This window comes from Astatotilapia calliptera, chromosome 14 (assembly GCF_900246225.1).
Source record: "Astatotilapia calliptera chromosome 14, fAstCal1.2, whole genome shotgun sequence".
NCBI classification, from domain to species: domain Eukaryota; kingdom Metazoa; phylum Chordata; class Actinopteri; order Cichliformes; family Cichlidae; genus Astatotilapia; species Astatotilapia calliptera.
The window spans coordinates 14,213,254-14,229,203 of record NC_039315.1 but is presented as its reverse complement, the minus strand read 5'-3'; the positions used below and the strand labels follow the sequence as shown (position 1 = coordinate 14,229,203).

General features: G+C 38.0%; 2 protein-coding genes across 2 annotated transcripts; both read right to left on the bottom strand.

Annotated features, from left to right (window-relative positions):
• Positions 1-281: 281 nt before the first annotated feature.
• Positions 282-7,214, bottom strand: LOC113036624 (extracellular calcium-sensing receptor-like). Its single transcript, XM_026193037.1, has 14 exons — positions 7,174-7,214; positions 4,353-4,478; positions 4,027-4,201; positions 3,724-3,864; positions 3,483-3,635; positions 3,195-3,395; positions 2,791-3,040; positions 2,432-2,646; positions 2,194-2,324; positions 1,956-2,052; positions 1,687-1,810; positions 1,093-1,565; positions 914-994; positions 282-638 (listed from the first exon to the last, which is right to left on the bottom strand). Exons 1-14 carry the CDS (start codon positions 7,212-7,214, stop codon positions 282-284), a joined length of 2,565 nt encoding a protein of 854 aa, XP_026048822.1.
• A 2,555-nt stretch (positions 7,215-9,769) lies between these two features.
• LOC113036135 (extracellular calcium-sensing receptor-like) lies at positions 9,770-14,005 on the bottom strand. Its single transcript, XM_026192235.1, has 9 exons — positions 13,550-14,005; positions 12,995-13,195; positions 12,274-12,859; positions 11,993-12,125; positions 11,718-11,814; positions 11,472-11,595; positions 10,880-11,352; positions 10,702-10,782; positions 9,770-10,126 (listed from the first exon to the last, which is right to left on the bottom strand). Exons 1-9 carry the CDS (start codon positions 14,003-14,005, stop codon positions 9,770-9,772), a joined length of 2,508 nt encoding a protein of 835 aa, XP_026048020.1.
• Between the last annotated feature and the right edge of the window lie 1,945 nt (positions 14,006-15,950).

Here is a 15,950-nt window from a genome sequence, read left to right as displayed (position 1 = left end):
AAAAAGGAATAAAGGTCTGTTGTTCGATTTAACTGACTGGCTTCAAGTTATCCGGCTAACCTCCACACCACATGCCCGCTGGACCTGCTAGGCGCTCCTTTGTTGCCAGACTGCCGTTACAACTGTTAAGTGATGTACTAATCCACCTGTGCGTGATAAAAACATAAGCTTAAAAAATAAATCAACAAAACAAAGATCTCTTATTTAGTATTTTGTTTTATTCTCTTTTAACTGAGATGACATAACATGTTTACTCTGAAAAACATATGTTATATAGATGTTCATCTACAACATTTTCTGGTCATACCTTTTTTAATATTTTTCTCAGGGTGCAGTAAAATGATATAGCATTTGGGCACAAAAATACAGAGCAACAACCCATAACTAGATGCTAAGATAGCAAATATTTCCACTGCCACAGAAAAGTTTCCAGGAGAACTGACATAAGCTGGAATGAAAGAAATCCACACAGCCCAGAAAATCAGCATGCTGAAGGTGATGAACTTTGCTTCATTGAACCTGTCTGGTAGTTTGCGTCCAAGGAATGCCAGGAGAAGACAGGCAAAGGCGAGCAGGCCAATGTAGCCAAGCAGCAGGTAAAACCCTGGAGGCCATGGCTCTTTACACTCCACAACGATCTAAAGATGTCCAGAAATGTGTTAGTATGGATTTTGAGAGATGGTACATTTTATGTGATTATACTTATTTTATGATAATGTTCAACATTTTTTAATATTAGTACAGAGAGATGATTTGTGTTATATTTTAACAACTGATTACTCACTTACTACATTGAACTATGTTCTAATCCTGAAGTCCTGAACTATAAGGATTAGAACATTTAAGACTATGGTTATGGCTGATGGTAATATCAAAATAAAGAAATAAAGTACAGTCTTGGTGCTTTACTCACTTTTCCAGTTGAAGCTTGGTAGTTTGGATTTCTGAATGGAAAGGGAGGTGCGCCCAAGACCCAACCAGTACAGAGGCAGATCTGGGGGGAAGGATTGGATGATAGAAGAATACAAGAAGTACCAAACATGTGCAATATTCAAAAACCATTACATTTAGACAGTTTCATATTCTTCCAACCTGAGGAGCTGTAGTGCACAAGATCAGAATCCTCTGCTGAGATGTTCCAAACAGCATCTGACCCCTGGAACCTGGTACGTTCGCCCGGAAAGCCAGGAGGACCACAATAGTCTTAACAAGGAGGCAGGACAAACACAGGACAAAGCTGATCCCAAATGCTGCCTGGCGGAGCCTACATGTCCACCAAGAGGGCTGACCAATGAACACCAGAGAACACAGGAAACAGAGCTTGAGTGACAGGAGAAGCAAGAAACTTATTTCTGCATTGTTTGCCTTGACGATGGGTGTATAGCGGAAACGATGAAAAACAATGGTGATGATGGTGGTCAGTATGAAACCCAGCAAGGTAATTGCTACCAGGATGATTCCCATTTTGTCATAGAAAGACAGGAATTCTTCTACTCCTGCAACACATTTCACTTTTTCTTTGTCTGACCAGAAGTATTCTGGACATTTAATACATTCAGTGGAACCTTTGAAAACACAGAGCACAGAAATATGCATGTAAACAGTCAGAAACTATTCATTACATATCTGTCATTTTAAATAACTTTAATAGCATTTTGAAAAAAACAAAAAACATATATGGGCTACCGGTCTGGTTGCTGATCTCTCCATCTGCACAGGGCAAACAATCAAAGCAGCATTTGGGCTCTCCTTGGCGTGTGGCCTGCCTGCTGCCAGGGGGACATGGAGCACTACATTGAGATAAAGGAACCTGAACAAGGAACAGGAAAATGATATAATAATGTGAATCAATAGATTGTTTTAGAGAATTTGACACAGTTTATCAAATAATTTTCAACAGCTTAAAAATGTTTAGTTTTAAGTGGCATAAGGAGTTTGGGGTAACAATGACCTACCCGTGACTGTCCTTTTGTCCATACAGTCATGTCCTTCACTATGTGCAGTTGCTGTCTTTGAGGAGCTGAACCATCATAGCTTCCAACTTTGATAAATCTGGCATAAAAAAAATTCCCAATAAATTATTTAAAATTGCAATCAGGCCAAATAATAGCAATAGAGTAAAATGAATATAAATAAAGCTTCTTGTTTATGAATACTCACACTTCAATTGCATCATTAACTATTATGTTTTACCTAATTTCATCTGTGCTGTCCTTCTGCCAATTAATGATATCATAGAGAGGGACTGGCTCCCCATTGGAGTCAAAATATACATTTTCATGAAACTGGTTGGTAAAATTCACAATTTTCAGATGTTGAAGAAACTGCATGAAATAGAATTAAAAAAAATCAACACTGACAAACAAAACAGATGATTTCAAAAGAACGTTCACAAACCTTGTGTAACATATTTTGTCATAATTTCAATTACCTGACCATTTGAAAATGAGCTGTGCTTCTCACATAATCCCCTGCTAGGTCCCACAGAATCACAGTTCAAAAAAGTGTGCAGCGCATGGGCAATAGCATATACAGCTTTATACACATTATAGGATATTCTGACCTTAGTTACATCACTATAACTGCTGTAAACATATCTGAGATCCTCTAAACCTGTGCATAAAGGCTTTTCAACCACACCTGCATAATCTATATAATCCGGCACATTAAATACATATTTTTGTCCCACAATAAGTCCGGCCATGTAACCTGAACTATTTTGAGGGTCTATTTGATAAGTATTTGGATCTTTAAAGTTATCCTGAGTATCCTGTTCATATTTGTTGGTTCTGTCTCTTTGAAACTCTAGCTTACAACCAAACTGCTCTTCCCAGAACATATTGACAAATTCCATTCCTGGTTTGGGAGAAGGTCGGACATTTAAAAGAAACTCTTTCAAGCCAGGGATGCTGACTCCAGGGAAGGAGAAGCCCAGTGTTCCCTCCAGAAGAGAGTGGAAATTTGGTGAAGCCAGTCGGCTAGCAGTCACCCAGGCTTCACTGGCTATCCACTGTATCCCTGTTACATTTCTCCTGGCAAGCTGTAGAGGCACAAACAAAGGAAAAGCAAACAAACAAAAAATATTTTATGATCAGTTTCATTTGATTTTTGTATTTTATTATGGAAGTACTGCAAAATATTTCATGCTATATGCCTAATCACACACTGGCAGACTTAACAGCTGAGATACTTACTTCTGAGAACAAATCTACCAGCTGGCCTTCTGTGGCAAAGACCACCACAACCCGAGCAGTTGAACTCTGTAATTTGTCTGCTATTTTTTGTATCTCAGCCACTGTGGATGATTTTGAGATAGTGAGATGAAATTCTACACACCCACCTTGTTGTCCAAATAGATCAGAGAATGCTTGGATCCCATAAAGACTATAGTCATCCTGAAATATATATACATAAATGACTTTAAGATAATGTTGTTATTTAAATCTAACTAATTTTATATTTCCAAAAAGTCTTTATCTCACCGTGGTCCCTATTGTGCCTACCCAGAACCAGCCAAAGAAAGTGACAAGCTGTACAAGGCCTCTAACTTGAAAGAGATCACTTGGCACAGTTCTCAAGAATGATGGGTACAATTGCTTATCAGTAAGACAGGTACAAGTGGCAAAATAACTCACCTATAGAGAAATGGGTTATTTTATAAAACTGACTTAAAACAAACTCTAACCATAAAACATTATTAAATGTGATTAAGCAATTTATTACCAGTGGTATGTTGAAAGGGCCAAGTGTTTGAGCTACAGCTCTTGTAGGGGAAGAGGATGCAAAACCAATCACAGCAGGCACCGGAGAATAATACAGACATGTGGAAGACTCTCTTGTCTTTATTTCTTCTGTTGTGTTTTCCTTTATATATTTTTCTGTATTTTTAAGGCTGTTATGCATTATGGTTTTAACTTTAGTACCTCTATTTTTCATTTGTTTTGTTGTTACTCCTACAGTTGTTAATGTCTTCATTTCAGTACCTCTGTTTTCAGTTTCAAGTATTTCTTTAACCTGACTTTTCACTGCTTCAGAGTGACTGACTAAGGAAAAAAGAACTTTCAGACTGGTGTGGACATGGTCACAACTGTCCATAATCTGGTAGCCTAGTTTAACACCTGGTAATAGACTTGAATTACGGTTAATTTCCTCCACTGCAAACACCATGGTCATCATCCAGCGAAAGGCTCTGAGGTCAAAGCTGTCGAGAAATAAGGTGAGTATTCTTTAGCAATAAAGCAATCACATTAACACAAACACACAATGTAAATTATCTCTCTGAACCATAGACAGTGGGGGAAGAAAAACAAAAATGAAGACTCAAAAGATATAAACTGTACACTTATACTCACCCGCTGCAAGATGTAGTTTCTGGTTTAGTTTTGTAGCTATACTGTGGATCACTGGCAACATAATGCAGAGGGAAAAACCCTCCAATCACAACATCGCCATCCAAGTGCAAGGCTAGAAGCTCACTTCTTTCCAGTTTTACACATTGAGGTAAACTAGAACCACTTCTCACATCCCCTATCTTTAAACAAGGTTCTTTAAACCAGGTCCTTTGGAGCTGTCTTTCAGCTACAGAAGCATCAAAGAACATAATACAAGCAAGTTTAAAGACACAAAAAAGCAGCCAAAGATAATTACAAACGGTTGAATTCATAATGCATAATCCACTGTAGCCCTATAGAAATTGTGCTGACAACAATGCATCTCCAACATAATCTCTAAGAGTCTAATGCAGTGCATTAAAAACTATGATGGTTATGTTATTGCACTTATTCATATGAGTCATCATGAGATCACCCAATCAGAGTGAAATGCAAAAGGAGAGTGAATATTATTGTTCAAAGTTATGAAATGTCTTAAACCATCTTAATAAAATTATAATAATAATGAAAAAGAAAGAAACTGACACATATTTCATTTAAAAAACACAACATAAGTAATGACAATGATTCTATTTGCCGCTGAGTTTGAATTGATTTTCTCAATATAATGTTTGTTTCAATAGCAAAGTTATGTGGAAATATCCATAACCATGTTCCACAAATAGTGATGCTCATACCATATTTCTACCACGTAAATATTAATCTTTTCATTATATTATATTATATTATATTATATTATATTATATTATATTATATTTGTCAGAAAACCCAAGTAAAGTAAATGGACTGGTTCTTATATATCTCTATTCCACTTTTCTAGTGCACTCAAAGCACTTTAAACAACAACTTCAAGAAACACAGTTTTTCTATGCCTAAGTATATCTAACATTCACATAACACATCAGAGAGCAATTTAGGGTTCAGTATCGAGCCCAAGAAGACTCTGGCTTACGGAGGCCAGTGATTAAACCCCCAACATACTGTTTTAGTAGATGACCTTCATGAGCTACAGCCACCCCAAAAAGTCACAGTTGGCAACAACTTGGGTCGTTGATACTTGTGGCACAGCTATGGGTGAGTGGGCCACACTAAAGCTGATATGATGAAGTTAGTCTAACACTGACTATATCAAATTTTCTGAGCTCAAATGTGACCCAAATCTCACAGCACAGCTGCCACCTAACTATAAGATTATAAGTTTAGACAGCTCGACTCACTATCAGTGAAGGCCAAATGTGCCCCACGTTAACTGGCTGGCCAAAAACATCTATTGCAGTTTAGAGGTGTGTCAGGCAGATAGTATACTGCAAGTAAACAAAAGAAAATTTTGAAGATTTAGCACCAGTTAAGATGATTCCTCTGAAGATGGGAGAGTCTCAACCAGTAAGATGACAAACTGTATTAGGTTTGTGTCAAGTCTTAATTGCACAGACCTTGCATGTGCCAAGGAAATGAAACAAAAACACATACCTTGATTAAATGTATTCAGCTATAAATTCAGAAAATATATACAAGATAAGAGCAGCAAAATGAAGAAAAATACAAGAATAAAATAAGATAAAATAGAAAAAACATACTATACAAAACAGAATTTAAAAAAAGTACTACGTTGCATCAGAAGAGATGCACTTAGTAATATTGCACATAAGGGCACATAAGTGAAGGTTACCATGGTGTATTGGATGTGTGTGTGTGTGTGTGTGTGTGTGTGTGTGTGTGTGTGTGTGTGTGTGTGTGTGTCTGAACATGTGTGGTCTTGTCACGAGTTGCTACGGCAGGTATCTCCACATGTTTGATTTGCTAGAGGTTTATGCTGGATACCCTTACTGGGATTAATGTCTCCTGCTTGAATTGACCCAACAACCTTTTTCTTTCTACACCCAGACTTAATAATAATAATGAGCATGCCAGATAAGCAATTATTTACTTAACAGCAATTAATCAATTGCTAATTGGGCTACATTTCTGTATTATCAACAGACTTCCCAAATTAAATGATTTCCAAAATGATTTCATGAATGAATTTTCTCATCTGCTTTTAAGTGCTGTTGTTAAATTTGAAAAAAAAAAAAAAACCCCAAAAAACCCCCCAAAAAACCCCCAACATTTTGGCAGGTGACTTTAATTTACATACTGATGAACCCTACTGTATTTTTAAATATTTTTTTAACATTGCCAAAGCAAATATGGGCGTAAATTAAACTAAAACCTAAACTGGAAAAACTACACTATGATAACTGTGACAAAAAGGACATGAACAAGATTCAAGACCAGAGCATGCGAGGAATGTGGAAAAAACATGAACATGTAACATGAGCATGACCTGAGCCGAATCATGAAGTACCTGAGCTTGACGTGACATGATGGAAGGAAAACATTGTACCCCTTGAATTAAAGATCCCGTGAGATTCCCAACTGTGTGTGTATTTCATGCCCCTGGAGGATGGACATAATAAATGTGTGCTTTCCACATTTCTGAATAGATGGTTTTATTATCCCTGCATCAACTAGAGCAACCTGCTGTTGTCTTTTCAGGGTAAACCTTGCAGGTTCAGGAGCAGCTCAACTGTTGCAAAAGGCTCAGGACAGTCACTGCTGTGTGCAGGAAATGTCAAGTGTCCTTTCCAGACACACTTCTGGTTCCAAAAGGACCAAGTCATCTGCATCTCAACCAGCAACTAATGTCCCAACATTGGGATTGGGAGACCTCAGCTGGCCTTTTGCCAATAAAGAAGAGGAGGAGGACAAACTTAAGGTTTGGAGGTGCCCAAGCATCCCCCACCTCCTGACTATTCCTGAACCCAGGTTGGCCAGCCCCCTCATCTGTCAACTCAGCACAGGGCAGCAAAATTGTCAATAGGAGCGGTCCCAAAGGTGCTGTCCACCATGACCCATGGCTACCACCTATTGTTCTCACGCAGAACCCCTGTAACAACTACTCCCACCTTTACTCCACCCTAGCATGCTCAAATACTGCAGGAAGAACTCGCCAACTTCCCAGGCAAAAGTAACATAAAGGATGTGGAGGCCAGACATTTCCAGGCTTCCCGCTATTTTTTTTTTTACATTTATTTTTACATTTTACAATTTATTTATTTTTTGGGTGGTGGATTTTGACCAATTCTGGACCTCAGGGACCTCAACAGTGATCTCTGGCCCTTGAAATGCAAGATATTGATGGTCCCTGAGGTCCAGAATGGGTCTCTCTTTCTAAGAGCATATTTTTCCTGTATTGGTTTTCCTTCACTGGCTCCCTGTTAAATCCAAACCCAAATTTAGAATCCTGCTGCTCAAATATAAGATCTTGAATAATCAGGCCCATCTTATCTCAATGACCTTATACTAGAGTATCACCCCATTAGAGCACTTCACTCTCAGACTGCAGGTTTACTTGTGGTTCCTAAAGTATTTAATAGCAAAATGGGAGGCAGAGGCTTCAGCTTTCAGGCCCCGCTTCTGTGGAACAAAGTTCCAGTTTGGATTCGGAAGACAGAAAGCCTCTCTACTTTTAACATTAGGCTTAAAATGTTCCTTTTTGATAAAGTATATAGTTAGAGTTGGATCCTCCCTTAGTTAAACTGCAATAGATGTAGGCTGCTGGGGGATTTCCATGATGCATTGAGTGTTTCTTCTTTAATCACCTTTCTTTAGTGTATCTACTCTGCCCTAATCTCTACCTGTCTATTTATACTGTTCTGTTCTTTGTTGCATCTTCTTTCTTGCTGTGTGCCCTGTGTTCTCTGCACAGGACACAGACACCTGTTTTAAAACAGTTTTAAAATCCTGTTATTAACATATAAAGGTCTACACGAAGAGGCCTCTGCTTATATATCAGAGCTACTGAAACATTATCATTGCAGCTGACTTCTCAGATTGTCTTAGCAAGATAAATGGTAATTGTCTCACTCTGTTACTTTAAAACCACATGCAGTCAACTTTTGAGGTTGTAGCACACAACCTCTCATACAGTCTTCATCACCCTGTTAGTTTGGCTAAATCTGTGATTTGTTTCAATGGACTGCTAAAATTACATTTTTATAGGTTAGCTTTAACATAATCTTTTCCTCAATATTTTGTGCCTTAGTTTATATCTTTATTGCATATATGAAGTTGTATGTGTTGGAACATGTATACTTATCTTTAATATGTGGCTTTTATTCAAACTGTAAAGACCTATGTTACTCTGTTCTGAAAAGTGATATACAAATAAAGTTATTATTTATGTAGAGTGTTTAATAAATTTTTTGGACCACCACCTAATGTAAGTTTTTGCCACAGCTGTCCTGAATTAACAGGACGGTTTCCTGTGCAAGCTATTAATTAAAATTGTTATCCATGAATCCATTTCAAATTTACTGTTTAACAAAAAAGCAGACGCAACAGTAAAGCACATAGTTATTTTTTATTATTATTGAGATGCCAAATTATAGTTAATTACTTGCATTCCTGAGCAAAAGGTTGAAGGTTATGATAGATTGATTTCTGACTTCTCAGAGAACTCTAATGTGCTGTCCCAAATTTGGATGTAGAAATGTAGTTAAGTTTGTTATTTGCCTAATAAACAACAATATCATTTTTAGCTTTAAAAAGGTTTTTGACAGATTTCTACAGATTGTATAATTGTGAAATATTTTTAAGCACTGTATGTATGTATTGATTAATTAATTGGCTCCACAGTGTTACATATTCAATTCAATTTAGTTAAGTTCAGTTTTCACAGTGGGTAAAGGTAAAGATCTGACAATGCATTTGCCTAACAAGGAGAAGGTTCTAGACTGGCAGTAGACACAGCAGGAGGGTTGTGTTAGGAACGTGTAAACAAGTCCTGAATCAAATATGTGGCTCCATCCACTGTTGCAACCCAAGGGACCTGAAAGAATCTTCCTTCCTTCCTTCCTTCCTACCTTCCTTCCTTCCTTCCTTCCTTCCTTCCAGAGGGAGCAAAGCTTCCATACATGGCTGATGGGAGTAAGGCTGTGGAACTTAAAACAAGACACTAGGCAAAGTTTCTCATGTGATAGGGGAATCAGGAAAATTTTGAATGTGAAAGTAATATGAATTTTCAAAACCCATGCACCATCAACTTGAGACATTATTGAATGAAAAAGAGGGAAGATTTGAGGGATATTTACAAGTTTCCTTAATGCTGTTGTTGAGGTTATCGAACATTTATAAAATGCCCCCTAAAGGACAGAGTACATTAAAGTCCACATTACATTACAGAGAAGGTATAAGCTTTTTGCGACTGAAGTCACAAGTAATTGAATAATATAAGTATTGGGGGGGGGACACATCTCATGTGGTATGGTATGTGGTATCATGTGGCATAATACAATTATAAATTATTAACTCTGAGAAAGAATGCAAAATATAAACGTTCATCTTGGATTTTTTCCAGTCATGCCTTTCTTAATATTCCTTTCAGGGTGCAGTAAAATGATGTAACATTTGGGCACAAAAATACAAAGTAACAACCCAAAACTGGATGCTAAGATAGCAAATATTTCCACTGCTACAGAAAATTTCCCAGGAGAACTGACATAAGCTGGAATGAAAGAAATCCACACAGCCCAGAAAATCAGCATGCTGAAGGAGATGAACTTTGCTTCGTTGAATGTGTCCGGTAGCTTTCGTCCAAAGAATGCCAGGAGAAGACAGGCAAAGGCCAGTAGGCCAATGTAACCAAGGAGCAGGTAAAACCCAGGAGGCCATGGCTCTTTACACTCCACAACAATCTAAAGATGTCCAGAAATTTGTTAGAATGGATTTTGAGAGATGGTACATTTTATGTGATTATAATTATTTACTCTTTTGTGTCTACTTTACCCATTAAAGTCCCCGTGTGTAAGATTTTATTATGTTGATGGTTAACGACAATATGAAAATAAATACAAAACTAATTCCCAAAAAGTTGATTATGTAAAATGTAAATAAGGGTAGATGAAAGAATTTAATTTATGAATCTTATAGATTAAAAAGTACAAACACTTTATTCACAGTAGAACATATAGAATTATATAGAAAAAAAAGACTGATTCTTTAAACTGCTCAAATGTACCATTTTAGCGAATTATAAACTTAATGGCAACAATGAATTTCACAAAGATTGTGAAAGGCCTATTTATAGTGGCTATGACATCATCAATGTATAAGGAAATTGCAAGACATTTTTTTTGCCCCCATCCTATTGTTTTTGAGATACTTTTTTTTTAAAAATAATAATTATATATTTGAAAAATATATCATATGTCCATTTGCAATATTTTAGGCAGACTTTATAAGAAAATACAGAAACAGTTTTCTTACTCACTTTTCCAGTTATAACTTGGTAGTTTGAATTCCTAAATGGAAAGGGAGGTGCACCCAACACCCAGCCAGTAGAGAGACAAATCTAAAGGTTGGGGTAAAACAACAGAAGAACACAATCTAACACTATACAATGTAAACAAACTGATGTGAAAGTTGCAGACATTTTTTCTCCCTTTCACCTGAGGAGCTGTAGTGCACAAGATCAAAATCCTCTGCTGGAATGTACCAAACAGCATACGACCCCTGGAAACAGGTACATTAGTCTGGAAAGCCAGGAGGACCACAATAGTCTTAACAAGGAGGCAGGACAAACACAGGACAAAGCTGATCCCAAATGCTGCCTGGCGGAGCCTACATGTCCACCAAGACGGCTGACCAATGAACACCAGAGAACACAGGAAACAGAGCTTGAGTGACAGGAGAAGCAAGAAACTTATTTCTGAATTGTTGGCCTTGACGATGGGTGTAAAGCGGAAACTGTGAAACACAATGGTGATGATGGTGGTCAGTATGAAACCCAGCAAGGTAATTGCTACCAGGATGATTCCCATGGTGTCACTGAAAGACAGGAATTCTTCTTCGCCTGCAACACATTTCACTTTTTCTTTGTCTGACCAGAAGTACTCAGGACATTTAATACATTCAGTGGAACCTTTGAAAACACAAAACACAGAAATATGCATGTAAACAGTCAGAAACTATTCATTACATATCTGTAATTTTAAATAACTTTAATAGCATTTTGGAAAAAAAAAAAATTATATGGGCTACCGGTCTGGTTGCTGATCTCTCCATCTGCACAGGGCAAACAATCAAAGCAGCATTTGGGCTCTCCTTGGCGTGTGGCCTGCCTGCTGCCAGGGGGACATGGAGCACTACACTGAGATACAGGAACCTGAACAAGAAACAGAAAAACGATATAATAATGTGAATCAATAGGTTGTTTGACATGGTTACCAAAGACTTTTCACCATTTAAAGTAACATAAATAATAGGTTTGGGATAACTATGACCTGCCTGTGACTGTCTTGTTGTCCATACTATAGTGTTCTTCAGTATCTGCAGCTGTTGTCCTTGCTGAGCTGAACCATCATAATTTCCTACCTTGACAAAACTAGTAGAAAAAAGAAGAGATAATTTCAATGCAATGCAGTCAGTCAAAACAATAAATGTAAAAACATTACATTAAAAAACAATATTGGTATCCTTAAATGTATACAACAAGTGTAGTTCTTGACTTATGATCATCTTCACAAAAAGTTAAAAAGTTAGCTTGAAGTATGGCATTTCACCTAATTTCATTCTTGCTGTCCTTCTGCCAGTTAATGATGTCATAGAGAGGGACTGGCTCTCCATTGGAGTCAAAATATACTTTCTCATCAAACTGGTTGGTGAAATTCACCATTTTCAGATATTGAAGAAACTACATAAAAAAGATTTTTAAAAAAATGTTAATAATAAAACTGACACAAATTCATCATGAAATAAAAAAAAAAAAACCCAAACATGTGAAGCTTGATTAACATATTTAACATTATTTGACATACAAATGAACCTATTCAGCTACCTGACCGTTGTGTTGTAAATGAGTTGTGCATCTCACACAATCCCCCGGTAGGTCCTGTTGAGTTACAGTTTAAGAAAGTGTGCAGAGCATGGGCAACGGCATACACAGCTTTATACACATTATAGGATATTCGGGCCTGAGATACATCACTATAACTGCTATCTCTGTAACTCAGATCCTCTAAACCTGTGCATACAGTTTTTTTCAGAGCGCCTTCATTACTTTTATCAACAGACATATTAAATGAACTTTGCCCAACAGTAAGCCCGACCATGAAACCAGAATTGTTTTGAGAGCCTAGTTTGTAGTTTTTCAAAGCATTAGTTTCATATTCTTCACTTTTGTCTCTTTCAAACTCTAGCTTACAACCAAAATATTCTTCCCAGAACACATTGACCAACTCCATTCCTGGTTTGGGAGATGGTCGGACATTCAGAAGAAACTCTTTCAAGCCTGGGATGCTGACTCCAGGGAAGGAGAAACCCAGTGTTCCCTCTAGAAGATTATGGAAGTCAGGAGTGGTCAGCTGATTAGCGGCCATCCAGGCTTCGCTGACTACCCATTGTATCCCTGTCATATTTCTCTGAGTAAGCTGGATGAAACAGAAAGAAATGATGATTAATGTGAAAACAATTAATTTGAAATACCTATCTTTTCATAATATAGCTTAAAACACTACAAAATGTGTCACAATATAGGGAAAGCCACAGAAAACTGAGATACTTACTTCTGAAAACAAATCTAGCAAATTTACTTCTTTGGCAAATACCACCACAACCCGAGCTGTTGACCTCTGGAGTTTGTCTGCCATTTTTTGTATCTCAGCGACTGTGGGTGATGTCGGGATCGTGAGATGAAATGCCACACACCCACCTTGTTGTCCAAACTGAATAGAGAATGCTTGGATACCATAAAGACTGTAATCATCCTGAAATGTATCCCCAAAAAGAACTTGTAAGTCATGTCTGTGTATATTAACGATTCTTTTTGTGCCCTGTATATGACTGATTAGCTGGAGATTTATCAAAGTCTTTATCTCACCGTAGCTCCTATTGTGCCCACCCAGAACCAGCCAAAGAAAGTAACAAGCTTTACGAGACCTCTAACTTGAAAGAGATCACTTGGCACAGTTCTCAAGAATGATGGGTACAAATGCTTGTCAGTAAGACAGCTACAAGTGGCAAAATAACTCACCTATAAGGAGACAGGTTATTTTATGATATTGAATTAAAACAAACTCTAAACATAAATTATTATTAAACGTGATTAAGCAATTTATTACCAGAGGTATGTTGAAAGGGCCAAGCGTGTGAGCTACAGCTCTTGTAGGGGTAGATGATGCAAGACCAATCACAGCAGGCACCGGAGAATAATTCAGACAGGGGGAATACTCCCTTGTCTTCATTTCTACTGTTAATTTTTCTTTCATGTAATTTTCTGCGTCTTTAAGAGTCCTAGGCTTTGACATGTTAACTTCAGCATGTCTTTTTTCTACAGAGAAAAGGATCCCAGGCTTCCTTTTTATCCCTGCCATGTTTAATCCCTCCATTTGAATTCTGCTGTTTTCAGTTTCTGCTGTTTGTTTCACAGTTTTGGAGTAACTGATTAAGGAAAAAAGTGCTTGCAGACTGGTGTGGACATGGTCACAGCTGTCCATAATTCTGTAGCCTAGTTTAACACCTGGTAATAGGCTTGAATTACGATTAATTTCATCCACAGTGAAAACCATGGTCATCATCCAGCGAAACGCTATATGGTCAAAGCTGACAAAATATAAAGAATTAAAATGAATAAATTATCTAAAGTGATACAGAAATCACAGGAATATTATCAAAAACCCAAATCTTGTTTTCTCTTTCTTTTTTGTTTCTAAACATTGAAACTTTGAAAGAAAAAAATAAGATAGAAATATTAACACTCACCCACTGCAAGATGTAACTTGAGGTTCACTGTTGTAACTGTACTCTGGCTTAGATGCAACATAATGCAGAGGGAAAAATCCTCCAATCACAACGTCACCATCTGAGTGCAAGGCTACGGGCTTGCTGCTGGCCAGTTTTGTACACTCAGGTAAACTGAAATCCTCACTTTTCACTTCCCCTTTCCGTAAACCACTCAGTGGTTCTCTCACAGCCTCTTCTTTCCTCATAACATCTCCCTCCATCCTTTTTGGTTTTCTTTCAACTACAGTTTGAGGAATATCAGAGAACATGATACAAACAGGATTTAAAAAGAGATAAAAAAGCAGCCAAAGACAATTACTAAAAAGGATTGAATGCATCTTCTGTTGTATAAAAACTTTGTGTGCTGAAAACAGTTTCCTGGCTTTGGTTTTCTAACATACTCCGTAAAAGACTAATGAGGAGAGTTAAAAACTCAATGCATTTGTCAGTACATTTTTTCATATGAGTCATCATGAGATTTAACCAATCAGAGTGACACAGACACATGGGAGAGAGGATAGCTCAACATGTACTCAGCAAAAGTTAATGTCTTCATCTCATTATATTTTTTAGAAAACCCAAGTGAAGTCACACTCCACAAGTGCCATAATGTTTTGTTAATGTTTGCTCAGCTATGGTTCTATGGCCAGATGCACAGCAGAAATCATGCAGTGAGCTAAACACTAGGTACAGAAAGTGTTATGGTAGCTAAATGCGGTCCAAATGTTACAGGACACCTGACACCTCATACTATAATGTGGTAATATTATAACTGTAGCAACAGGTGTTTGTTTTTTTTTAAATTTATTTTTTCTTTTTGTTCCATTTGGATCTTTAGCCATCAGAATTGTTGTCTTAAGGCCAAGAAAGATGCCAAGTGGATCATCATGGCCTTTCTATATTGGTCCATTTGATTGACCTTTATTATAATTATGTATTTATTTTATTTTATTTTCGGTTGCTATAAACGGGACAGACATGACTGGGGGACAGGACAGGGAGAAAGAATGAAATAAAGAGAGGGAGAGAAAGAAAACCAAAGGGGAGAAGAGACGGTGAGAAAGGGGGGAAGAAAGAAAGAAAAACAAACAAAACACCTGGATCACCTGTATGGAGAGAGAGAAAAAACAGAAGAGAAAACAAACAAAAAAAAGCAACATAATAAATACAGCACCATCACAATAAACTAGCTAGCAGAAAATAACAGTAGATACTAAATATTAAACGCTATTGTGCAGCACGCAAGATAGACAGCGCACAATGTGCTTTGAGGCAGCAGCCACGAAAGGTGTAGTCCGTGTCTGTGAACACCCGTGTGTACACCTGTGTGCACACCTGTGTGGATCAGCATGCTTGTATTCCAAAGGTTTCTGCATGTAACGATCTGCTAGGGAGTGTGGGGAGCCATAGCCCTGTCCACCAGGGTATGAAGCAGGTATGGAGGAGATCCAGGCCCCAGACATCCAGAGGCCCCAGAGTACGAGGACTCGAGGAGGACCACCAAAGGGGGGGAACCGTGCCACCCTCCTGGGAAGAGCTGAGGAGAGCACCAAAGGAGAGGTCACCCAGCAGCTACGGAGCAGAGGCCAGAGGGGGTTGCCCAGCCAGGCCACAGGCACCAGGCCCTGCCAATCGGCCACCAGGAGTGAGCCGGTACATACGTGAGCACCCAGCCCCAGTCGACAAGAACCACCAACACACCAACGTCTGAGGGCATCAGCCACCGGCAGGGAGTGTGGT

Excerpts from the sequence above, each read along its gene's own strand:
- LOC113036135 (XM_026192235.1), bottom strand. The coding sequence starts at position 14,005 with ATGATGACCATGGTTTTCACTGTGGATGAAATTAATCGTAATTCAAGC. Across the intron at positions 11,596-11,717 it reads GGACAACAAGACAGTCACAG|GTTCCTGTATCTCAGTGTAG; the intron begins GCAGGTCATAGT and ends TTTCTTGTTCAG. Across the intron at positions 10,783-10,879 it reads TGTGCACTACAGCTCCTCAG|ATTTGTCTCTCTACTGGCTG; the intron begins GTGAAAGGGAGA and ends CCCAACCTTTAG.
- LOC113036624 (XM_026193037.1), bottom strand. The coding sequence starts at position 7,214 with ATGAGGGGGCTGGCCAACCTGGGTTCAGGAATAGTCAGGAG. Across the intron at positions 2,325-2,431 it reads GCTCATTTTCAAATGGTCAG|TTTCTTCAACATCTGAAAAT; the intron begins GTAATTGAAATT and ends TATTTCATGCAG. Across the intron at positions 995-1,092 it reads TGTGCACTACAGCTCCTCAG|ATCTGCCTCTGTACTGGTTG; the intron begins GTTGGAAGAATA and ends CCTTCCCCCCAG.